Raw genomic sequence first — 26,476 nt, 5'->3', positions numbered from 1 at the left:
ATGTATTATAAATATATGGATGCGCGATGGCAGTGTGGCATAGTCAAGATGCAATAGATGGCATAAAATACAGTATATACATATGAGATGAGTAATGCAGGATATGTAAACATTAATAAAGTGGCATTATTCAAAGTGACTAGTGATACCATTAATAAATCTCTTTATTAAAGTGGCCAGTGATTCGAGTCTGTATGTTGGCAGCAGCCTCTCTATGTTAGTGATGGCTGTTTAACCTCTTGACGCTAGGGGTCATATATTTTTTAAATAACGATCCCAAGGTAAACGGACTATTTCTCAGATCCAGATCGTAGAATATGCATATAATTTACAGATTATGATAGTTTCGGAAACTTTGGAGTGTCTGTCAAAATATTGTCTGTGAGGCCCACCTGAGTCAACTCAGGGGGCCTGATGATTAGTTGACAAGTTAAATCAAGTGTGTTTGTCCGGGGCTACAATAAAACTGTACTGTTGGGTGTACTAGGGGACCGGAGTTGGGAACCACTGCCCTACAGTTTGATAGCATTAACCTTATGGGAATTTGCAATGCACCCCTTGACTTTGTGCATCTGAAGTAGAGAATAGCTTAACTCGCACATTGTTTAGCTATATGTTCTCAATTTAAAACCAATACTAGTAAACAATGTATGAGGCTAATCATTATACTAGATTTGGTATATGCCTTGTGCTGACATGAAATTGTTTAGTGCAAATCCAACCCTTGTAATCTAGGTGGTGAAACGTCTGGAAGTAGGAGATGGGATCCTTCTCTTCAAACATACAACTACTACCACCAAATTCAATGCCAGATACTTTTATACAAGAAGGTCTGAGTGGCACTTGGATGGGCTACTGTGATAATGAAGATGTTTTGCCTAAGACTTCCACAACAATTACATTGTCTACGCCAAATGTGTTTAAATTGTACATTTGCATACAAATGCACATTTGTGGCCTGCTGGAGGTCATCTCCCTGGATGGGAGACCAGATGCTGCTGGAAGTGGTATTGGAGGACCAGTAGGAGGCACTCTTTCCTCTGGTCTAATAAAATATCCCAATGCCCCAGGGCAGTGATTGGGGACACTGCCCTGTGTAGGGTGCCGTCTTTCGGATGGGACGTTAAACGGGTGTCCTGACTCTCTGAGGTCATTAAAGATCCCATGGCACTTATCGTAAGAGTAGGGGTGTTAACCCCGGTGTCCTGGCTAAATTCCCAATCTGGCCCTCAAACCATCATGGTCACCTAATAATCCCCAGTTTACAATTGGCTCATTCATCCCCCTCCTCTCCCCTGTAACTATTCCCCAGGTCGTTGCTGCAAATGAGAACGTGTTCTCAGTCAACTTACCTGTTAAAATAACGGTAAAATAAAAAAATATATATATATTTTTTGCAGGGCTCTGGCAGTGCTCCTCCTGCTCAAAGGCGGAGGCAGCGGTCCTGCTGCTGGGTTGTTGCCCTCCTACGGCCTCCTCCACGTCTCCTGATGTACTGGCCTGTCTCCTGGTAGCGCCTCCATGCTCTGGACACTACGCTGACAGACACAGCAAACCTTCTTGCCACAGCTCGCATTGATGTGCCATCCTGGATGAGTTGCACTACCTGAGACACTTGTCTGGGTTGTAGACGCCGTCTCATGCTACCACTAGAGTGAGAGCACCGCCAGCATTCAAAAGTGACCAAAACATCAGCCAGGAAGCATAGGAACTGAGAAGTGCTCTGTGGTCACCACCTGCAGAATCACTCCTTTATTGGGGGTGTCTTGCTAATTGCATATAATTTCCACATTTTGTCTATTCCATTCATATTGCACAACAGCATGTGAAATTTGTCAATCAGTGTTGCTTCCTAAGTGGACAGTTTGATTTCACAGAAGTGTGATTGACTTGGAGTTACATTGTGTTGTTTAAGTGTTCCCTTTATTTTTTTGAGCAGTGTATTAGACTACAAAGGGAAGCACAGCCTCGAGCTGCGCAGTGACACGAGCCTATCAGGCGAGCGAAATAGCTTCTATGCTCGCTTCGAGGCAAGCAACACTGAAGCATGCATGAGAGCATCAGCTGTTCTGGATGACTGTGATCACGCTCTCTGTAGCCGATGTGAGTAAGACCTGTTTTAAAGGTCAACATTCACAAGGCCGCAGGCCCTGATGGATTACCAGCAGGTGTACTCCGAGCATGCACTGACCAACTGGCAAGTGTCTTCACTGACATTTTCAACCTGTCCCTGACCGAGTCTGTAATACCAACATGTTTCAAGCAGACCACCATAGTCCCTGTGCCCAAGAACACCAAGTTAACCTGCCTAAATGACTACCGACCCGTAGCACTCACATCTATAGCCATGAAATGCTTTGAAAGGCTGGTCATGGCTCACATCAACACCATTATCACAGAAACCCTAGACCCACTCCAATTTGTATACCACCCCAACAGATCCACATATGACGCAATCTCTATTGCACTCCACACTGCCCTTTCCACCTGGACAAAAGGAACACCTACTGTACGTGATAATGCTGTTCATTGACTACAGCTCAGCGTTCAACACCATAGTGCCCTCAAAGGTCATCACTAAGCTAAGGACCCTGGGACTAAACACCTTCCTCTAACAGAATCCTGGAGTTCCTGATGTTATTTATACAATGTTAACCCTGATGTCCTTACACAGCTCTCTGGTCTTGGCCATTGTGGAGAGGTTGGAGTCTGTTTGATTGAGTGGGTGGACAGGTGTCTTTTATACAGGTAACCAGTTCAAACAGGTGCAGTTAATACAGGTAATGTGTGGAGAACAGGAGGGCTTCTTAAAGAAAAACTAACAGGTCTGTGAGAGCTGGAATTCTTACTGGTTGGTAGGTGATCAAATACTTATGTCATGCAATAAAATGCAAATTAATTACTTAAAAATCATACAACGTGATTTTCTGGATTTTTGTTTTCGATTCCGTCTCTCACAGTTGAAGTGTACATATGATGAAAATTACAGACCTCTGCATGCTTTGTAAGTAGGAAAACCTGCAAAATCGGCAGTGTATCAAATACTTGTTCTCCCTACTGTATTACCTCAACTAACCTGTGCCCCCGCACATTGACTCTGTACCGGCAGCCCCTGCATATAGCCTCGCTACTGTTATTTTATTGTTGCTCTTTCATATATATATATATATATATATTTTACTTCAGTTTATTTTAGTAAATACTTTAACACGTATTTTTCTTAAATACTGCATTGTTGGTTAAGGGCTTGTAAGTAAGCATTTCACTGTAAGGCAACCTGTTGTATTCGGCACGTGACAAATAAAATTAGATTTTTGATATGGACGTCATATTGTACAATTTGTCTCCCCTTTTCAAGGGATCCAGCTTTTGTCAAATTATCGTAATATTTGACATGTCATGGCAGATTAGCAGAATTTACACAGCAGGTTAAGAGAATTAGGTTAAGGTTCAGAAAAAGTTAAGTTGTATTTTAGCTAAACCTTCTACATTAATTTCACAAAAGCTGTGTCCCTTTTAGCCAGGACCCCTTTTCGGCCTAGATTACATGGTTGCTTTCAAGACGAGGTCGTTTTTAATTGATCTGTTATCAGTGTCAGAGTATTATTTTAAAAAATTCTGCTAATAACTCCACTCCTATAAAGTGTAGTATAATTGCAGTAAATGTTTGTCAAAAGCCACATTTTTCAGTGCAAAGGAAATATAGCCGATGTCACTACGTGCTTATTAATAGCATAAATCATCACTATCGAATCTACTCATCACATTAGGAATAGTAGGCTTACATTAGTCGGCAAATGCAATACTAGAGGCATGTTTTAAAGGGGCATTTTTAATGGTAAAAAATAATTTTGCTTCCCCAAAACTTGACACTCAAGCGCCACATGCTAATGACTAGACTACAAGCTATCCAGCTTAGCTAATTTCAGCTAACACATGGTTAGCAAAACAGTGAAACTAAACTTGAAAATCGATCAGACTTGACTTACCAGTGATGAAATGATTAGAGCAAACCCTGTATTGACAGCTGTCTGGATTCAGGTCTTGATGGGCAAAAAGGTTTTTGCTTTTCTGACAGTTCTTCCAGCTTAAAAATATTAATTTAGAGCCTTGATTGTGTGGGACCTAAAGATTAAAATGTCACATAGCATCATCTGTAGGTGAAAAGGAAGACTTGAACAAATACAAATCACAGACCTCTAAAGATGGGTCCGTTTTATGTTTTTCATATGAATTAACACAAGTAAGCCTTTCGCTACACATATAACATCTGCTCAATGTGTTTGTGACAATAACATCTGATTTGTGCTTTTCTGGGTGAATCACAACAGAGAAGCATAATGGTGATTGGTTTAATTTTTTAACTGTCTATTGCACAAAGACATGAGAAATAATTTGAAAAAGTAAAAATAAAAATCTTCAATATATCTGAACACTTTCGAAATACAAAGTATGACAACCATTTCCTTACTCAGTATGGCAGTACTATTCCTGGTTAAGAAATAGCCTGAATGCTGGCATTGTGACAATGTCCTGTAATTTTGGGGAGTGAGAAAAAGATCCCAAATAGCTTATTATTATCATCAAGTCTTTCAGCCACAGGATATCATGGTGAACTGTTCTGATTTGCAGGTCATGCTGTGCAGTATAATGTACACAAGTAAGAGTAGGACAAATCCCACAACAACCACTAAGCAGAACCTGGTCCCAAATGCGCCCTTACAACTACCCTCCCCTTCCCTCATCCCATGTTCCTCCTCCATCCCTGTAGCCCTCTCATGGTGTTCTACTGGAAGGTAGGCGTTACACGGCAGCCGTATGAAGACAGGTGTGTATGGGACAGAGATGATGGCCATAGTGTCCGGGTCATCTAGGAGTTGGGAGACAGAGACCCCTGGGGGCAGAGTGGTGACACAGCGACACCAGGGGCAGCGCAGCTCACTCTGGCTCATCCTCATCTGGGTCAAGCACACTGAGCAGCAGGTGTGCTGGCAGTCCAGGAGCTTGGGCCTACGCCACGAACTGTAATAGTTGAAACAGATCTGACATTCTAACATGGAGTCTTGTTGTAAGATCTGACAATCTAGAATGGACTCTTGTTGTGAGAGAGATTCCATTATGATGAGTTTGGTCTGTTATGTCAAACCACAAACAGTCTGTGGTTCCCGCGGTATGAATATGCAGATTATGGAACCATAGATAGATTTACAGATGTTTCTGCTCTTGACGTCTCTCCTCCTCTCGTCTTTACAGATGTTGTGTCACAGTACTTAGTTTAATCCATGTCTGGCTCCATCAACCCTATTAGAGAGAAGACATTCGTCAAGTCAGTGTGTGATTCCGTAATCCTCATTAAATAACTCATACTGAAAAAGCAAAAATACTACTTTGTCATGTCCTGCCCACTGAGCTCTCTCTGTGTGTGTGTGTGTGTGTGTGTGTGTGTGTGTGTGTGTGTGTGTGTGTGTGTGTGTGTGTGTGTGTGTGTGTGTCCGCTTCACGACCCTGTGACTATAAGAATAAAGCACAATAAGCCTATTTAGTCATTAACCAAAACAGGAAAATAACCTTAGTAAATGAGCAAACCTGTTTCTGATCTGGACTGGCAAGAATGTTGACCACTAGATCTTTATCACTCAGCAGCCTTTATCACTCAGCAGCCTAAGGCAAAGTTCCTGCATGACATTGCTGCACATTTCTTAAAGCAGCATTTTGTAACTTTTTTCTACTCCAGTAAGTCACTAGTGGTCATCCAATGTGAAGCAAAAGTCATAATATTGAGCCTCTAGCCTGCCTGACAACCTCTAGCCTGCCTGACAACAATTCTCCCTGTCGAGTCAGATTATCCCAGCATATTCTGTGCTGTGGATAATGAGTGACGTGTTTCCGTAGTTTAGGGATATTCTAACTGTATGATAGCTAGCTAGCAGAGCCCATGTCCACACTTGGTGAGCAGAGATAGCTAGCTTACAGACATGGCAGATGCGAGGGGCCAACGACCTAACCCAGCAGCAGCTACTACTCCATTTACGCCAAAGACACCGAGAACTTTGGAAAGCAATAAAGCACAGGCCAAGACGAGAGTAAACCTTGGATCTGCATTCACACTTTCTCTCTACCGCACCTGCTGTCTCTAACTGAATGCTCGGCTATGAAAAGCAAACTGACATTTACTCCTGAGGTGCTGACCTTTTGCAACCTCTACAACCACTGTGATTATTATTATTAGACCCTCCTGGTCATCTATGAACGTCTGAACATCTTGGCCATGTACTGTTATATTCTCCACCCGGCACAGCCAGAAGAGAACTGGCCACCCCTCAGAGCGTGGTTCCTCTCTCGGTTTCTTTCTAGGTTCCTGCCTTTCTAGGGAGTTTTTCCGAGCCACCGTGCTTCTACATTGCTTGCTGTTTGGGGTTTTAGGCTGGGTTTCTGTATAGCACTTTGTGACATCGGCTGAGGTAAAAAGGGCTTTATAAATACATTTGATTGAAGGCATTCAAAAACGACCGAGTTTGCATATTTTCTGCTGAAAAGGTACGATATTGCTAACTAGATATAATATATTTCTAGATATAAAGACAGACACAACGCAACAGTTTGTTTAATCTGAGCAGTCTAGTTTTAGGACGTGTGATTTCTTTGGTTGGAGTTTCCAAGATTCAAATCTTTAGCCGAAGTCTTGCGACGAGACGGATCCATTTAGCCAATCAAAGAACAGTGCACTAACATTCTGTCTTCAGTCAAGCAGCTAGCCAAGCAGAGCGCTAGCTAGCTTTTTTGCTGCACATATCTAGTCTAGCTTGCTGATATTTACAATAGTATCCAGCTGCAGCCCGCAGCAGCCTGTGACTAAAACCAGTTTGACGCTAAAACCAATTCTATCACCATCTACTGGCAGTGGTTAATCCTTACCACATACATGTGAACTCTTATTTCCTAGATTACATTCCTTGCTCCCTTTCCTTCTTTCTTTTCCTCCTTCCACTTCATCTCCTCCTTTACTAGCTTAATTTCCTATTTATCCTTTCTTTGCCTCTTCTCCATCCCATAAATCCCTTTCCATCATCTCCTTTCCTAAATCCTTTCCACCTTCCCTAGCTACCTTTCCTCGCTCAATTTCATTTACTCCCTTTTCCTAGCGCCTTTCATCCTTTCCTAGATCCCTTTCATAGCTCCCTTTTCCAACTTATTTTCCTCCATTCCTAGGATTAACCACAGCCAGTAGAGGAAAGGAAGAAGGAAAGGATAAGTTCACATGTAACAGGTAAAATAAAACAATTAATGAAACACCAACAAAGTGTCTTAAAAGGGCGTTGGGCCAACACGAGCCACCATAACAGCTCCAATGCGCCTTGGCATAGAGTAGAATCTATTGGAGGGATCCAACACCAACATTCCACAAGAAATTCCATCATTTGGTGTTTTGTTGATGGTGGTGGCACTGCTCCAGCATCTCCCATAAGTAGTCAATTGGGTTGAAATCTGATGACTGAGACACATACCCTTTAAATCCCCTATGCTCCTTTGAGAACCCTCGTTTAATAGTCACATGTACAGGATTGCAAGGTACAGTAAAAATCGTAGTATTCGAGCTCCAACATTCAGAACTAACTGAAATAAAACAATGTCCATTGGGGAAGTAGCAGAAGGGGGAGCTGGTAGCTGACTAGTGGGGGTTATTCAGCAGCCTGATGGTCTGAGGATAAAAACTATTGGCCACTCTTTCAGTTTTTGCCATGATGCTCCTGTACTGCCTGCGTCTAAGTAATTGAAGCAGGGAGAACAGGGCATGGTTTGGGTGGCTGGGGTCCCTGATGATCTTCTTGACCGTTAGACCATTTCAGCTTCTCCGAGATGTGTACGCCAAGGAATTTGAAGTTATTGACCTTCTCCACAGTGGCCCCGTTGATGAGGATATGGGCGTGTACAGCCTGGTTCCTCTTGTAGTTTACAATCAGCGCCTGAGATCTCTTCTTCTAGTCTTGGTAACCAAAATAATGGTCAACGGGGCATTTTTATGCATGACCCTTAGCATGATGGGATGTTAATTGCTTAATTAACTCCAGAACCATACCTGTGTGGAAGCACCTGCTTTCAATATACTTTTTATCCCTTTATTTTGGCAGTTACCTGTATGTGGTAGTGATTAACCACAGCCAGTAGAGAGGAAAGGAAGTTAGGAAAGGAGGAAAGGGAGTGAGTAAAGGAATCTAGGAAAGAAAACAATTTCACATGTATGTGGTAGGGATTAACCAAAGCCAGTAGATGGCGATAGTATTGGTTTTAATGACAGGCTAGTTTTAGTCGCAGGCTGCTGTGGGGCTGCATCTCAATATTTATCTAATGCATGTATTTCATGACACTCCTTTGCTACAAACTGTCTCAACTGCAAGTCTTGTCTTCAGTTTTGCCAATTTAGCGACAAGAGAAGGGATTGTGCGGCGGGAGAGGGGGCTAAAATGCTACATTTGTGCCACAAAAATAGTTGGCAACACTGCTCGTCGTCTTGAGCTGTTGTAGCCTACAACACATAATTCTAAAACTAACTATGGTAGTTTGATCTCGTCTGGTCTCATGCCGGCTGTTGAATCTGAACTGGGCTTCATTACTTGATGTTCAAGCTCTAGAAAATATATTTTCAGATATAATTTCAGTCATAAAATAAATAAATCTACATCAATGCCTGGCATGCCTGTATTTTCAAGCCCCACCATTGTCGAGTATAGGAGCAGAATCAGATTGGTAAGCACAGACTTTAGCGATGTATTTTTTACCTTTTTACCTATTTTTTACGTCTGTTCCTTAATTTTGTTTCACCTAGCTGGCCAAGAATAGGAATAATTTACCGAATAACAAAGTAGACTTCTTATAATGATAGGCATCTATGTAGCTCAGCTGTTTAGGAAAATTAACTATCCAGGATTTACTTTGAGTATTGAGGACATACCATCCCAATTTTAGCCTAATGCACAGAGTATGTTATTCCCTATTTGAGCAAGCTCAAGGTATGCTACACATGTATTGAGTATAAAAGTAACATTCCATAATAACAATATTAGGTAGGTGCTTACATTTATCCTATTTTACACATGTACAAGTAGAAACAGTCATTAACATTTTAAAATGGTTAAAACAATTCTAATAAATGCAACAATTGTACAATGGATGAAAATACTCCAAACTTTTAGAATTCTTAAAATCCATCAGATATTGGCTGAATGATAGCACATAATGGTCGCCTCGCTTCACGTTCACGATGGTTGCCTTGCTTCACATTCTTAGGAAACTACGCAGTATTTTGTTTATTTATTTATTTTTCTTACATTAATACCCCAGGAAATCTTAAGTCTTATTACATACAGCCGGGAAGAACTATTGGATATAAGAGCAACGTCAACTCACCAACATTACGACCAGGAATACGACTTTTCCGAAGCAGTTCCTCGGTTTGGACCACCACCCAGGACAATGGATCGGCTCCCAGTAGGCGACCCAAAACAACGACGCCGCAGAAGGGGCAGACGGCGCGGTCTTCTGGTTAGGCTCCGTAGACGGGCTCGTCGCTCACGAGTATACTACTTGCCAATGTCCAGTCTCTTGACAACAAGGTAGACGAAATTCGAGCAAGGGTTACCTTCCAGAGAGACATCAGAGATTGTAACATTCTCTGCTTCATGGAAACATGGCTCACTCCGGATATGTTAGAGTCGGTAGAGCCACCCGGTTTCTTCATGCATCGCGCCGACAGAAACAAACATCTCTCTGGTAAGAAGAAGGGTGGGGGTGTATGCCTTATGATTAACGAGTTGTGGTGTGATCATAACAACTTACAGGAACGCAAGTCCTTTTGTTCACCTGACCTAGAATTCCTTACAATCAAATGCCGACCGCATTATCTACCAAGGGAATCCTCTTCGATTAAAAATAACTTAATTGGACTCTATGTAAACTGGAAACCATATATACTGAGGCTGCATTTATTGTAGCTGGGGATTTTAACAAAGCTAATCTGAAATCAAGGCTCCCTAAATTTTATCAGTATATCGAATGCACGACACGGGCTGGCAACATTCTGGATCATTGCTACTCTAACTTCCACGACGCATACAAAGCCCTGTAATAAAGTGTATCACTAGTCACTTTAAACAATGCCACTTTATATAATGTTTACATAGCCTACATTACTCATCTCATATGTATATACTGTACTCAATACCATCTACTGCATCTTGCCTATGCCATCGCTCATCCATATATTTATGTTCTTATTCATTCCTTTACACCTGTGTGTATAAGGTAGTTGTTTTGAAATTGTTAGATTACTTTTTAGATATTAATGCACGGTCGGAACTAGAAGCATTTCGCTACACTCGCATTAACATCTGCTAACCATGTGTATGTGACCAATACAATTTGATTTGATTTTAAAACATTTTACTGCACAGGCCAATAATATATGAAAGACTTGTGGGAATTCAAAATATTTTGTGTTAAAATAAAGGGTGTATTTGCATATATTAACAAATGGGCGGAGAAGGTTTGCAACCACCAAAAACGTGCTGTCTAGGCCTACCTGCACTCACCTGCCCGGTCTACACTGCCTCATTAATTACTGTTGTTGTCACATTCTGTATCAATAGCAGGATGGCCTTGGATTAAAAATCAACACGCTTGGCTTTAGATTACACACATCTATACATACTTTAAGTTTTTTGCGAAATCAGACAATGTCACTATAACTCATTTTTCGGAAGATGCTTTCATTTCAGCGCATATAATTTGTAAACATTTAAAAGGATTCCCTGATGAAAGACATTGACCCCATTTCAGCCATTACCGGGATGTGTTTGACAGAACATTAAACATTTACATGGTCGCAACGTTAAAGGGAAAAAACGACAGGCACAAGCACATGTATGAAAGAGTCGCAAGCGTAAAATTTAAGCAAGGAACTAGAGATGGCTGAAAAAGACAGATCTAAGGTGGGTGGGGCATGCACGTTGCTAGTACAAGTGTACATACAGTATATTATACGCATGTATGAATTGACAATTCATTTTTTGGGTCACGGCCAGGGATCAGCCATTGACGACGACCCTATAGCAATTAAGGTTTTAAGTGCCTTGCTCAAGGGCTCCTTAACAGCTTCTACCCCAAGCCATAAGACTGCTGAACAATTAATTGAATGGCCACCCAGACTATTTACATTGACCCCTCCCCCCATTTGTTTTTAAACTGAAGCTACTCGCTGTTTATTATCAATGTAGTCACTTTACCCCTACCTACATTTTTTATTTATTAAATATTTTCTTCACTATATTTTTTGAACTGCATTGTTGGTTAAGGGCTTGTAAGTAAGCCTTGTATTTGGCGCATGTGACAAATAAAATTAGATCAACAGTTTTTTCACCTAGCCCGAACCAGCAACCTCTCAGTTACTGCTCTTAACCACTAGACTACCTGTCGCTCATTATATTGAATGACTGTAAACATGAATTCTTTATTTCTGCCTAACAGCCTCCTTTTCCAATAAAAAATAAAATACTAACTCCTTTCATCCTAAACTGAATATTTACCCTGAAAATCTAAGACTGATGGTAATCAAACGAAATTCTGTCAAACGCTGCATATTACACAGGCATCGCAATTCTGATATTTATTCCACTAATTGGCTTTTTGACCAATCACATCAGTTCTTTTCAAGTCAGCTCTTTTTCAGAGCTGATCTGATTGGCTGACATTGAGAAAAGAAAATCTTAATTTTTACTTTACTTTTTTCCCCCTGCTCTGGCCTCCATTGATTTAGTCACCTTATTTCTGGCCATCCTACAACAGTAAACACCATAATAACTCAGCTAATTATGATAGAGACATGAGTTTTGGATCATTGGCTTTCATATAGGAGTATCTACACAATTAACATATTTTACCCATTGGTCAAAAGATGCGTGTTTGATTGGACACCCTATAAATTATGATGAACTTCACAGGGTGGTGAAAGTGCATGGTGATGAGCTTGATGCTCCTTTGCAATAAATATTGAGGGTTTTGGTGACATGTTGATCTTTACTTGTATCTGTGAGCTGTTGGCTAGAGCGCACATGCCAAGACCAGAGTAGGCACATTTGCTATTTAACCCATCAGTCTTTGTACCAAAACTATCGATAGAGTTGAAAATGCAATGGAAACGCATTGAACTTTAGATTTGTATTCAGGAAGATGACAACTTGTGTGCCCTATGTCATCATGCACTTTTTTATGGCAACAAGTCAGTTTGGTGGAAACACTGGTGGGAAAATGCACATATTTTCTTCATGCAGAATTTTGAATAATCGCATGACAATATGTCGCAAAATGGATGACAACCTAGCTGCTGATAGTAATGAAATCCTATGGACAAAATACAAATATTATTCGCCAACATCACCCACGACAGAGAACGGTTGATTGTCAAGGGCAATAAATTCCATTATCTTGGCTTTAATGGATTTTGCCTTTGAGTTGTCTTGCTGAAATGTTCTTACTCTTTCAAATGACTGCTCAACTTGTTGACTGCTCGATCAACACAACGGACATTGTGGGCTAGGTTAGGAATGCGGTGTTGCACGTATAGCGCAAAATTTTACGTAGCGTCATTACGTCAGGTACCTACGTTATATAGGTATGCACGTCAGCTTTGACATCGGTTTTGCACATCGGCCGATTCCGTTGGCATTTTCAGCTAATATCGGCCGATTCCGATATGTTCACGGATATATATTAAATGTGTGTGTGTGTGTGTGTGTGTGTGTGTGTGTGTGTGTGTGTGTGTGTGTGTGTGTGTGTGTGTGTGTGTGTGTGTGTGTGTGTGTGTGTGTGTGTGTGTGTGTGTGTGTGTGTTTATTAGGTAGATAAACAAGAATGCAAGGTAGTGTCTGTAACCTTATCGAAATAACAAAATCATACTGTAAGGGAAACATTATGAACAATTACTGAACTGGTAAAGCACTGAACTGATATCACCCAGACAAAGAAAAAATAAAACTACTTACAGAGATTTCACCAAATGGAATATTTTTCATAATTGAGATCCAAATGAAGAATAAAGTACAGTGTAGTCAGTGTAGTCATGGAAAGTATTTGGTACAGTGGTGAAATGGTAACAGTTGTGTGTTGTAAGGTGCAGGAGTCTTCATGCGCAATTCAGGCAGGCGCACCAGCGAGGTTGTCTGTGGTCTGGGATGTCTGGAGACCCTGGGATAGCTCTCTGGTTCTCCATGATGTAAAACATCACTTCAGACAGGAAGCAACCAGCTCTTCTCCCCTTTCTTTAAAAGGACAGCTCTTGCAATTTAGCCTGCAATGATAATTAGAACACCCTAGAGATAACCCCCTTGATAGACGCCCTTCTTCGAAAATCAAAACAGAAAACATTCCATACTGATATCTTTGAGGCATAAAACATACTTCTTCTGCTCCACGGACTCACGAAAAATAGGACCACTTCTGGTGACTCTGACCGTTGCCACATTATCCTCCAACGCTTCCCAGTTTTTCCTCAAGACGACAAAGGAGTCGGTCAGCAAACATGGGAACAGAAACCTCACTCCGACTAAAGGGGTTTCATATTTTCCACCACAACTTTACTTCTCGTTTCCTATCTTTTTCACCACTGTAGACCACTCATTCACACCTGATGCGCCATCAGTATCAAACAGAACATCCATTCCTTCCCACAGACAGCACTTTTGAGCACAGGAGACTACTCCGAAAGCTGGGGTTCTTCTATGGTATATTGGCATTCGCACAATATAGTGTGCATGCTGCCACCGATGTGGGGACGGGGTCGAGATATATTCATACAAACTACAAAAAATAAACTAAAATCAAACTACTTTTCTGTTAAAAGTAAAAACAGATCTGATCCCTACACAGACTCACAGGCAGCCTGGGAGGGCAGGCTATCTTCTGGCGCCAGTACCCGTTGCAAGGTTTCCAATGTAATCTACTGAAGTCCCAAAAACGTTTGACGCAGCCAAAGTAATATCCAGTTTCTTTGACACCGGCAATGAGCACCACAGAAATCCACCTTTTTAAACACACAGTGTACCTTTTGACTGGCAGCAAACATTTACTACAGGCTGTGGTGCATCCACTACCATAATTTCACAAGTGTCATTTGTTTTCTCAACTCTTTCTCCAACAGACTTTCTTCTTTTTCTCCATTCACCCAGCGAGTCGGACGCCAGGCACAAACCATACCAGGATTTCGCTTCAGGTATTCAACCTGAACATCAATCGTCACCCCTGAGATGACTCCTTCAATGAGCGCTCTGCGCCGAAGTTCAAATCACAATACTTCTGTTGTCCGGATTCTTTTGAGGATCACTGCAATCTTCCTCTGTTCTTCAGAAATACAATTAATCAGAATAAGACCACACTCCTGGTCACTCCACTTTTCCCAGCGCATATTTCACCATTCAACACCTCAAACCAGTCTCCCAAATATGCATTCTTACTCAACAAAACAGATCCCAACAAGAAACGATTAATTATCCAACATAAACATATACTCCACTCCAATTTTAGGCAATTTTCTTTTTGTTCCATTTTTGGACTATTGTCCATTCAGAACATTCATCTTCACCAACACCTGTACACACATTGTTACACATGCAACTTTTGATTCGAACTCGGCATCCACTTTCGCCATCTCTCCCTGCCAAACGAGCACTGTCGTTTCTGGAAAACGGTGTTCAAATAGACAAAAAAATTATAATCTGCATTATTGCCACAGGGGTCTCCAAAAACACCAGTACACACATTGTTACACATGCAGGGCAGCTTCAACAAGGCAATCTTATGGGCTTAGTTCAGGTTGAAGTTTAGCTGAAGAAGCAGTCGTGAGTTCCAGAATGCATGTCTACCCCCCCCCCCCCCCTCCCCTCCCCTCCTCCAAAAAAAAAAAAGCACCAGAAAATAGTTTGAACTGACATACCAACCAAACCAGTTCACCAGCTTCTCTAAATAAGACACATACGCATAACTGTGGTAACCGTGCTGTAACCTGGTTACCACAGTTACTACAGTGGCCTATCCCAAGTGCTAAGGTTTGTGCAAAGAACATTAACTTTAATTAGCCAACTTAGCCTTCTAGGACAAAGTCCTTGGACTTTCCATACGCAAGATAATGCTTTGCCACTAACTTCAAAATGGTAAATATGAAGTCTAAATTGAAATTCATCTTAAAATGGCTCTGTGAATACCTGGATGGAGCTGTAATTGACAGCAAAATATTACATGAAGCCACACATTAGGCTTTATAATAGTAAAGTTAAAAGGCATGTCTCTAATTTAAAGGTTATGTAAACACTGAATGCCATAACAAGTAGGCTTCTTTTTCCATTGATACAAGCAGTATCAATGTATTATCTGCAATTGCTGTATTGGATTTTGGCATTCGAGCATGTAGACATAATCGGCTTTAACTTGAACTGAGGCGAGCATACACAACAGGCAACTTTTCAAGGTAGACAGCCTACTGAACAAGGTTCGAAATTGCACATGCAAACTGAAACTACACCGCAAACCCACATATCAGTCAGCAACTAAAGAACCGACATGCAGACCATCTTACCGTACTTTGTGATGCCAGTCCTACGGAACTCCTTGTTCCTTGTTTTGTTGCAGTGATTCTTGTAGTAGCCTGTTTGTTTTGACCAAGTTAAACACACACCCTCGATCTCCTGTTCAGTCAAAACAATCAGAGGATTCTATTATCTGGCCCGGGTTACCCCGGTGGGAGGAGTTTGTTGTGGTGAAAAGTGATTGCATTAGTTTTGGAACCGGGCTGCCTTCCGGGGTGAGCCTCGGTGCTTTTGCCAGTTCACGTCAATGGGCAATAGACCGGTGCACCGCGGCTCAGGTTAATAGAACTCCCTCATTGTTCTGTCTGAAGTTAGCCGCGCCTACCTACTACATGGTGAGTAAACTACTTCACAACCTTATTTATCAGGATGAGTATTGGATACTTTTTAGATGACAATTTTTATGTAAATATTTAAATTCCTCACTTGGGACTGCTAGACAAGGAATCTGCAGTGCCTTTGGCAACCGATAGTGAATAAATCTTGCTTCTGTGAAGTGTTGTGTCTATAGAATTCAGCTGTCATCAGTAGGAGTTCAAAATACCTCACTGATCATAATCCCCATTTCCATCCACATTTCAAATGTTTCATTTCAAATGCCTCCACCACACCACATTCTGCCAAGTAGCGTCCTTCTCCAAAAATGGGGGGGGGAAAGACTAACTCCCTTCACCTTAAACTGAATGTACCCTGGAAATCTAAGACTACCCACTGGGCACACATTGGTTGAATCAACGTTGTTTCTGAACCAATATGGAAAATACATTACATTGACATCTGTGCCGACTGAGTAGCTAGGTTTGTTATCCTATTGGTGACAGATTTAAAGCGAATATTCTAAAATCCACATAAAAACAAATTGCACTTTTTCCCACCAGAGATGTGTTTCCGTGAAATTGACTTGTTGCAGATAAAAGTATTTGCATGATGCCGTAGTGCACATAAAAAAATACTTTTGCGGTTAAATTCCCCATGTACTGAATAAAACATACAAGTTACATGGGTTTCCATCGCATGTTCAACTCTACTGATGGTTTTGTCACAAACAAATATTGTGTTATGAGCCCGTCTCTGGTCTTGGCACATGCGCTCTAGCCAACATCTCGCAGATAAATTGAGATTATTATGGACAAAATAGCGAGATTATTTTTATTTGTCAAACCGCAGCCAAGCATCGATATTTGTCGCCAGAATAAGACCCTCAATATTTATTGGAAAGGAGCATCAAGCTCATCACGTGCACTTTCACCACCCTGTGAAATTCATCATAATTGATTTCATCTGTAGCCTAATAAACTGCATGCTTTCTTAAATTGTAGTGGGGGAACCACACAACATCCCACTGAGCACACACTGGTTAAATCAGCGTTGTTTCCACGTCATTTCAATGACGTTACACTGAACCAATGTGTAGTAAATGTTGAATTGACACCAAGTGGAATATCATCACGTGACTCCAAATTTACTTCTATATGATGGTTATTATATTAATATTTGTGCATAAAAGTGTTTCCACCTGCATTTCTCGCATAATGAATTAAACAGACACAAAAAGATCCCACCATGTCTAGGTATTTTCTTTTGTCGACATTTGGAAAGTTTACAGACACATTACCTGTTTCTCTTAGATCTGTCATTATATTTTTTTATCCGTCATGTACTTTACTAGCATAAAAAGGTTGGATCTTCAAAGGCAATTCTGTAATAGGCTGCATTTTACGCAGCCATAGTTGTCAAATGCTAAAAGCGTATTCCAGATTACGATTGGGATTTATAGAGTTTTCTAATTTGTTGTCTATCTAGGTCTACATCGGAGCTGGAGTCCTTCCTGATCTACATACATATGTATGCAGTTTGCTTTTCCTTCTTCAGTCTCTGGAGATTTGCTTTTCTTCCTCCACTCTCTGGAGAAAAATGTGTATGATGTAAAACCCCCAAATATCAATTAGTAGAACTCATTACAATATAATACATGTTATCGCTGTTATATTTTCAACAGATATCAACACTACAGTTCTATAACTGTATAGACAAAATACTCACCAAATATTCTCTTTCAGCTACATGAGACTGTGTCTACGCATTGAAAACTTCATAGGACTACACATCCATCCCAGAAGAGAGCACTGTTAAGAACAGCTCTCACTTGGGACTTCCAAGGAGATTGATCCTGAGATAAGATGAACCAAGACTCCCGAAGTGCCACCACCAACAATGGCTGAGCTGCTACAACTTTGAGGAGAAGTCGCCACGCAACACAAGATGCAGTTAGCACACCTGAGCATTCCCTATTGTCAGACTTCCCGGGAAGTGTGAAAACCTACAGAGTACTCAGAAATGTTGTTGAAAGTGGTGGGCCTACAACCAAACATATAAATCATATGTAAATAAGGGAAGTTTGTGTGGGCAACAAACTTGTGTGAGAAACAATATTTGTGCATTCTTTATCTAGCATATAGGCATCATTATTTTAATTTTGGAATGGTTTTCGAATTATTTACTAAGCTGTTATCTTTTTCTTGAAATCTATACTATTGACAGTTTTCACATCAAATTAGCAGACCTACAGGTGGGTATATATCCAGAAAAATGGATGAACTACTCTGGTGTAAATACAGTACAAAACAAGTCGGTCTGATTACACAGATAAGGTCAAATAAAGTTTTATTAGAGAGATAAACAAAAATACAAGGTCATTTCTGTAACCTCCAAATAAAAAAAGCACAGTAAGCCACGTGTCAAACTCATTCCATGGAGGGCTGAGTGTGTGGGATTTCACTCCTCCCTTGTACTTGATTGATTAATTAAGGTCACCAATTAGTAAAGAACTTCCCTCAACTGGTTGTCTTAAATTAAAGGAAAACCCCAATACCTGCAGACATTAAACCCTCCATGGATTGTGTTTGACACCCCTGGTGTAAGGTACTGAAATGATATCACCCAAACTGGGGGAAAATAATAATCACAAAAACAATACTATTTACAAAGATATCCCCAAATGAAATATTTTTCATAATTGAGATCCAAATGAAGAATAAAGTACAGTGCAGTGGTGGAAAGTTCAAGTGTTACGTAAACATACTTTGTAATAAATAAATGGAATAGTGCAGCGGTGAAATGGCCGCAGTTGTGTGTTGTAAGGTGTAGAAGTCTCCCTGCAATTCAGGCAGGTGCACCAGCGAGGTTGTCTGTGGTCTGGGATGTCTGGAGACCCTGGGATACCTCTCCGGTATTCAAAAATCAGGTAGACTGGAAGCGACCAGCTCAAGCACCTCTCCCCTTTCTTCCAAGGAGAGTCGTTGTAATTTAGCCTGTAATTATATTTTAAAAAAGCAACATAACATTACAGAATGCAACCAAATGCTGTGTGATGTGATTTGAATGTTGTGAAACGGGTAAACAGTACCACAGGTGAAAGATTTTTACTAACCTTCATCTCGGTCAGCCTCTCCTTGCAGTCGGTCTTCCTGTCCAATCATTTCTGCAATCCTGCCTGTGCCCCTGGACAGTCAGTGGCTCTTCTAAACTGTAATCCTACAGAAAAAAACATGTACACAACCCAAGGTGATAATCACCTGAAAAGAAAAGTGGACATTGGCTCTGTGAATACCTGGATGGAGCTTTAATTTGAGAGCAAAATATTACATGAAGCCAAACATTACTACAATATAGCTTAATTCATGAAGTTAAAACTTTTTTAGAACTGAAAGACGATGGCCAGAGTTTACCCATGATGTTGCACAATGATTTAAGTCAATAAGTCATCGTTTTAGTCAAAGTGTACAAAACATTAGGAACACCTGATCCTTCCATGACAGACTGACCAGGTGAATCCAGGTGAATGCTATGATCCCTTATTGATGTCACCTATTAAATCCACTTCAATCAGTGTAGATACAGGTTAAAGAAGGATTTTTAAGCCTCAAAATACTTGGGACATGGATTGTGTATGTGTGCCATTCAGAGGGTAAATGGGCAAGACAAAGTATTTAAGTGCCTTTGAACAGGGTATGGTAGCAGGTGCCAGACACACTGGTTTGAGTGCGTCAAGAACTGCAACGCTGCTGGGTTTTTATGCTCAACAGTTTCCAGTGTGTATCAAGAATGGTCCACCACCCAAAGGACATCCAGCAACTTGGCACAACTGTGGGAAGCGTTGGAGTCAACATGGGTCAGCACCCCTGTGGAACGCTTTCGACACCTTGTAGAGTTCATGCCCCAACGTATTGATGCTGTTCTGAGGGCAAAAGGAGGTGCAACTCAATATTAGGATAGTGTTCCTAATGTTTTGTAAACTCAGTGTGTTTGGCTTGAAGAGCCAAATCCGAATGGCCCACTCCATGCAAATCTGTGTGAATGTGTTGTCTTTTTCTATGATAAGACATACAATTCTTTTTAGTTTATGTTTAATTTCAGGGTTTTATTTCATTGTTACCACCCACCAGCATGGCTCTGTTTATTAATCAGAAACAGCTGCAAAGTTCTTCCTCTTCGCAACTGAGATGAGCTAAACAACCTTGTGTCCACTTGGCCGATTGAGTCCTGGAGTAGATTGACATAGGGGAGAAAATCTTAGGGTTTTGCACCTCCACTTTTTTTTACCAGAAAGTTATAATCCATTGGATAAAAAATATATGTATATATTATAAATATTTTTTTATATATCTGACCATTTTATAAATGGGATAATTGCTTGATATGATAGTATTTTGCAAACCCGCTCCCCTCGTCGCCCCAAAATGAATATTTTTGACCACTATAATTCTACTTCACTACACGCTCCACTGCTTTGAATGGTGTGACGTTAGCTAAACAGCACAAGTGTTTATCCAGATAATGAAGAGGCACCAGCAAAATAAAATAAAAGGAAATTATAGTTACATGTCATTTGTGGCGTGCATGATCATGACCTTACAACCCACAACTGCTGCCATTTCACTGCTACACTATTCAATTTATGTATGACCATGTACTGTATGTTTACATAAAAGTTTAACACATTCCACAACTACACTGTACTTTATTCTTCATTTGGATCCCAATTATGAAAAATATTCCATTTGGTAATACTGTATCTAAGAGTAGTTTATTTTTATTTTTTTCCTCAGTCTGGGTGATATCAGTTCAGTACTTTATCAGAATATTTCCCTTACACTGTGCTTTTGTTATTCGGAGGAGGTTACAGGAGGTTATGGTTTCTCCATAATAAGACTTGATCTGATCTGTGTAATCGGACCGAGTTGTTTTGTACTGATAAGTAAATAATTCTGAAACCATTCCAAAAGTAAAATAATGATGCCTATATGCTTGATAAAGAATGCACAAATATTGTTTCTCACACAAGTTTGTTGCCCACACAAACTTCCCTTATTTACACATGATTTATATGTTTGGTTGTAGGCCCACCTCTTTCAACAACATTTCTGAGTACTCTGTAGGTATTTAGACTTCCCGGGAAGTCTGACAACAGAGAAAGTGCAGGTCCTTCCCCATTCAAAGGTGTGCTAATTGCATCCTGTGTTGCGTGGCGACTTCTCATCAAAGTTGTAGCAGCTCAGCCAATGTTGGTGGTGGCACTTCAGGGAGTCTTGGGTCATCTGATCTTAAGATCATTCTCCTTGGTAGCCCCAGTTGAGAGCCCATTCTTCTCAACACTGCTCTTTAACGATCAAGGATGTATGCTATGTGACCAAAAGTATGTGGACACCTGCTCGTCGAACATGTCATTCCAAAATCATGGGCATTAATATGGAGTTGGCCCCCGCTTTGCTGCTATTACAGCCTCCACTCTTCTGGGAAGACTTTCCACTAGATGTTGGAACAGTGCTGCGGGGACTTGCTTCCATTCAGCCATAAGAGTATTAGTGAGGTCGGCCACTGATGTTGGGCAATTAGGCCTGGCTCACAGTCAGCATTCCAATTCATCCCAAAGGTGTTCGATGGGGTTGAGGTCACGGCTCTGTGCAGGCCAGTCAAGTTCTTCTACACCAATCTCGACAAACCATTTCTGCATGGACCTCACTTTGTGCACCAGGGCATTGTCATGCTGGAACAGGAAAGGGCCTTCCCCAAACTGTTGCCACAAAGTTGGAAGCACAGAATCGTCTAAATTGTCATTGTATGCTGTAGCGTTAAGATTTCCCTTCACTGGAACAATGGGGCCTAGCCCAAACAATAAAAAACAGCCCAAGACCATTATTCCTCCTCCACCAAACTTTACATTTAGGACTATGCATTCGGGCAGGTAGTGTTCTCCTGGTATCTGCCAAACCCATATTCGTCCATTGGACAGCCAGATGTTGAAGCGTGATTCATCACTCCACACAATGCGTTTCCACTGCTCAGGAGTCCAATGGCGGCGGGTTTTACACCACTCCAGCCGACTCTGACGTTGCTTCCAGAGGCAGTTTGGAACTCGGTGTATTGCAACCGAGGACAGATGATTTTTACGCTGTACATGCTTCAGCGGTCCTGTTCTGTGAGCTTGTGTGGCTTACTTCGTGGCTGAGCCGTTGCTGCTCATAGACGTTTCCACTTCGCAATAACAGCACTTACAGTTGACCGGGGCAGCTCTAGCAGGGCGGAAATTTGACAAACTGACTTGTTGGAAAGGTGGCAACCTATGACAGTGCCACATTGAAAGTCACTGAGCTCTTCAGTAAGGCCATTCTACTGCCAATGTTTGTCTATGGAGGTTGCATGGCTGTGTGCTCAATGTTATTCACCTGTCAGCAGTGGTAGTGGCTGAAATAGCCAAATCCACTCATTTGAAGGAGTCTCCACATTATTATTGTAATGAGTTTTTGGTTTTACATCATACAAACCTTTTTCTCCAGAGACTGGAGGAGGGAAAGCAAATCTTTAAAGACTGAAGAAGGGAAAGCAAACTGCATACATGAGTATGTAGTTCTGGAAGGACTCCAGCTGAGATGAAGACCTAGATCACCACAGGTGGACTTACCACAGGTGGACTCCAATCAAGTTGTAGAAACATCTGAAGGACAATCAATGGAAACAGGATGCACCTGATCTCAATTTCGAGTCTCATAGCAAAGGTTCTGAATACTTATGTAAATAAGCTATTTATGTTTTAAATTCTTTATACATTTGAAAAAATTTGCATTATCGGGTATTGTGTGTAGACTGATGAGGATTTTTTATTTATTTAATAAATTTTAGAATAAGGCTGTAACGTAGCAAAATATGGAAAAAGTCAAGGGTTCTGAATACTTTCCGAATGCACTGTAGATGCCTAGCATTATAGGATGTCTACTTTGTTATTAGGTAAAACATTGTTCTTGGCTAGCTAGGGGAAACAATGATGGAACAGACAACATGAGCCACACCCACTTAAGTCTGTGCTTACCGCTCTTAGTCCGGTTTCCCAAAAGCATCTTCAAAGCTATGTTCATCGTTAGAACCTTCACAAGAAAGAGCATCTTAACATTTCCGAGGCGTTTTCCCAAACCGTCTTTATTAGCGCCAAAATCATCATAATTGAATATTTAATTTTCTAAAAATGGGAGAGTGGGGTAAGCTGAGCCATTTTTTACATTCAGAATCACTACGTCAAGTGAAATCTAGTATTATTTCTAATAAAGATATCTTCATATATTTCAGAATGCTGTGTATCCCAGGAAATAATCAGAATTCATGTAAACGTAAAAATGCTGGTGTGCTGTTAGGTCAAAGTTGAATTCATGGAATGTGGCTGTGGTATATCTTAAATGTATGCCTACATTCAGCCTATATCTTGTGGCCAGTTGTCTGGAACGGTGATGTTGTTTCAATGTGCCAATTCGTAGGCAAGTTCTCTGCATTTGAGGCAACAAAGCCAATGCTATGTTTAGCATGTTTAGCTCCCAAGTGGCGCAGCGGTCTAAGGCACTGCATCTCAGTGCTAGAAGTATCACTACAGACCCTGGTTCGATTCCAGGCTGTATTACAACCGGCCGTGATTGGGAGTCCCATAGGACAGTGCACTATTGGCACAGCATCGTCCGGGTTAGGGTTTGGCCGGGGTAGGCCACCATTGTAAATAAGAATAAATTATTAAGTGGCTTGCCTGGTTAAATAAAGGCAAAACAAAAAAAACAAGCTCTGACTGTCATCAGATAAGACCTTGTGTGTCTCTGCTACTCTAGCATAGCATCTCTTTTGCACAGGTACATATTCATTTTCTTATTGTTCATGTACAGTGTCATTCAGTCAAAAAATATATATTTTTCTTGCTGCTCCTCGAATGGACTTCTTCCTTTCTCTCATTTCCTCTCTCAAGAACATCAAGGGGGGCTAGACCCCTGCTTGTTTTACATCTGTATACACTGGGCATGGTGATGTCTGCTCTGTAACTATAATAAATGCTCTATCTTGAGTTCATATGCATGACACATTGCATAAAACGGACAAAATATAATCATAATTTGCATGCGGTATGGTGGCCATTGGCTCAACTACCCATGGCTATTGGCTGTCCACTACATAAAAAAGAACTAAACCAAGATAACCTAATTATATGATAGCTAGATTAGGCTACATATTGACATCACTTCAATATGTCACATCACAAGTTTGCATACACTTAGGTTGGAGTCATTAAAACTCATTTTTCAACCACTCCACAAATTTCTTGGTAACAAACTATAGTTTTGGCAAGTCGGTTAGTACATCAACTTTGTGCATGACACAAGTACTTTTCCAAACAATTGTTTACAGACAGATTATTTCACTTATAATTCACTGTATCACAATTCCAGTGGGTCAGAAGTTTACATACACTAAGTTGACTGTGCCTTTAAACGGCTTGGAAAATTCCAGAAAATTATGTAATGGCTTTAGAAGCTTCTGATAGGCTAATTGACATCATTTGAGTCATTTGGATGTGCACCTGTGGATGTATTTCAAGGCCTACCTTCAAACTCAGTGCCTCTTTGCTTGACATCATTGGACAATCAAAAGAAATCAGCCAAGACCTCAGAAAAAACATTGTAGACCTCCACAAGTCTGGTTCATCCTTGGGAGCAATTTCCAAACGCCTGAAGGTACCACGTTCATCTGTACAAACAATAGTACGCAAGTATAAACACCATGGGACCATGCAGCCGTCATACCGCTCAGGAAGGAGGCGCGTTCTGTCTCCTAGAGATGAATGTACTTTTGTGCGAAAACTGCAAATCAATCCCAGAACAGCAAAGGACCTTGTGAAGATGCTGGAGGAAACAGGTACAAAGTATCTATATCTACAGTAAAACGAGTCCTATATCGACATAACCTGAAAGGCCGCTCAGCAAGGAAGAAGCCACTGCTCCAAAACCGCCATAAAAAAAGCCAGACTACAGTTTGCAACTGCACATGGGGACAAAGATCGTACTTTTTGGAGAAATGTCCTCTGCTCTGATGAAACAAAAATAGAACTGTTTGGCCATAATGACCATCGTTATGTTTGGAGGAAAAAGGGGGAGGCTTGCAAGCAGAAGAATACCATCCCAACCATGAAGCACGGGGTGGCAGCATCATGTTGTGCGGGTGCTTTGCTGCAGGAGGGACTGGTGCACTTCACAAATAGATGGCATGAGGTATGAGGTAGGGAAATTATGTGGATATATTGAAGCAACATCAAGACATCAGTCAGGAATTTAAGCTTGGTCGCAAATGGGTCTTCCAAATGGACTATGACCCCAAGCATACTTCCAAAGTTGTGGCAAAATGGCTTAAGGACAACAAAGTCAAGGTATTGGGGTGGCCATCACAAAGCCCTGACCTCAATCCTATAGACAATGTGTGGGCAGAACTGAAAACGTGTGCGGAGACCTACAAACCTGACTCCGTTACACCAGCTCTGTCAGGAATGGGCCAAAAATCACCCAACTTATACTACCAATTACTAATTGAGTGTATGTAAACTTCTGACCCACCAGGAATGTGATGAAAGAAATAAAAGCTCAAGTAAATCATTCTCTCTACTATTGTTCTGACATTTCACATTCTTAAAATAAAGTGGTGATCCTAACTGACCTAAGACAGAGCATTTTTACTGGGAATAAATGTCAGGAATTGTGAAAAACTGAGTTTAAATGTATTTGGCTAAGGTGTTTGTAAACTTCCGACTTCAACTGTATGCACAATCGATAGACCTACTGTATTAAGCCATTAGGTTACACCTGAGCCGCTAAATATTTGTATCTCATGGATGAAAAAAAATACATTTAAGAGCTACAGCAAGCTCTTTAGCCTATATATTCTGGAATCAATCATACAGCTCCTGTAACGACATAGTTACACATCTTCGTGTGACTTCTTTTATTTTTAAGATTCATCATGAAAACACTCATATGCCTAAATTCCATTGCTATTGGGAAACCAGTTCCTGATTCTGCTCCAATACTTGACAATGGTGGGTCTGGAAACACAGACTTGCCAGGTGTTGATGTAGATTTTTTCCTTTCATGAATGAAAAATTATATTTCAAGTTCAGAAATATTTTCTAGAGCTTTGACATCAAGTAATGAAGCCCAGCTCAGATACAACAGCCGACATGAGATGAAACGACATCAAACTAGCTAGTTTTAGAATGTTGTGTTGTACAACCAGCCTGGTTTCATAGACTAGACGTAACATAGTAAAAGGAAATCTGGGACTATCGAAATTAGTATGATATGTTACGTTTGGTATGGTTATATAAGAAAGAGGGTTACTTCAGGCAAAAACTAAATTGGAGGGTTGGTTGAGGTGGAAAGGTGGGCATATAACGCGAACGTCTAGCAAACCAAAGGTTGCGTGTTTGAATCTCATCACGGGCAATTTTAGCTAATTAGTAACAACTACTTAGTATGTTAAGTAACCCTTCC

The 26,476-nt window shown here is 40.8% G+C and overlaps 2 protein-coding genes across 4 annotated transcripts in view; both read right to left on the bottom strand.

The window, feature by feature from the left end:
- Positions 1-4,200: 4,200 nt before the first annotated feature.
- LOC129824052 (E3 ubiquitin-protein ligase RNF152-like) lies at positions 4,201-18,085 on the bottom strand. Of its 3 annotated transcripts, none has more exons than XM_055883337.1 (2): positions 17,673-18,085; positions 4,201-5,301 (listed from the first exon to the last, which is right to left on the bottom strand). In XM_055883337.1, the coding sequence occupies exon 2, from the start codon at positions 5,115-5,117 to the stop codon at positions 4,593-4,595; it is 525 nt and encodes a 174-aa protein (XP_055739312.1). In that variant the 5' UTR covers positions 5,118-5,301; positions 17,673-18,085; the 3' UTR covers positions 4,201-4,592. The 3 variants fall into 3 exon arrangements, with proteins under 3 accessions (XP_055739312.1, XP_055739313.1, XP_055739311.1); XM_055883338.1 differs by lacking the exon at positions 17,673-18,085 and adding an exon at positions 15,620-15,748; XM_055883336.1 differs by lacking the exon at positions 17,673-18,085 and adding an exon at positions 9,406-10,314.
- The window catches only part of LOC129824604 (uncharacterized), a 36,135-nt gene continuing 17,422 nt past the window's right edge, over positions 7,764-26,476 (bottom strand). The window contains exons 4-5 of the mRNA XM_055884288.1: positions 8,134-8,213; positions 7,764-7,979 (exon numbers count right to left, since the gene is read on the bottom strand). Of these exons, the coding sequence (XP_055740263.1) occupies positions 7,764-7,979; positions 8,134-8,213 (296 nt within the window). The remainder of the gene's footprint in view (positions 7,980-8,133; positions 8,214-26,476) is intronic.

This window comes from Salvelinus fontinalis, chromosome 26 (assembly GCF_029448725.1).
Source record: "Salvelinus fontinalis isolate EN_2023a chromosome 26, ASM2944872v1, whole genome shotgun sequence".
Taxonomy (NCBI): Eukaryota; Metazoa; Chordata; class Actinopteri; order Salmoniformes; family Salmonidae; genus Salvelinus; species Salvelinus fontinalis.
This window is presented reverse-complemented; position numbering and strand designations above follow the sequence as displayed.

Excerpts from the sequence above, each read along its gene's own strand:
- LOC129824052 (XM_055883337.1), bottom strand. The coding sequence starts at position 5,117 with ATGGAATCTCTCTCACAACAAGAGTCCATTCTAGATTGTCAGATCTTA.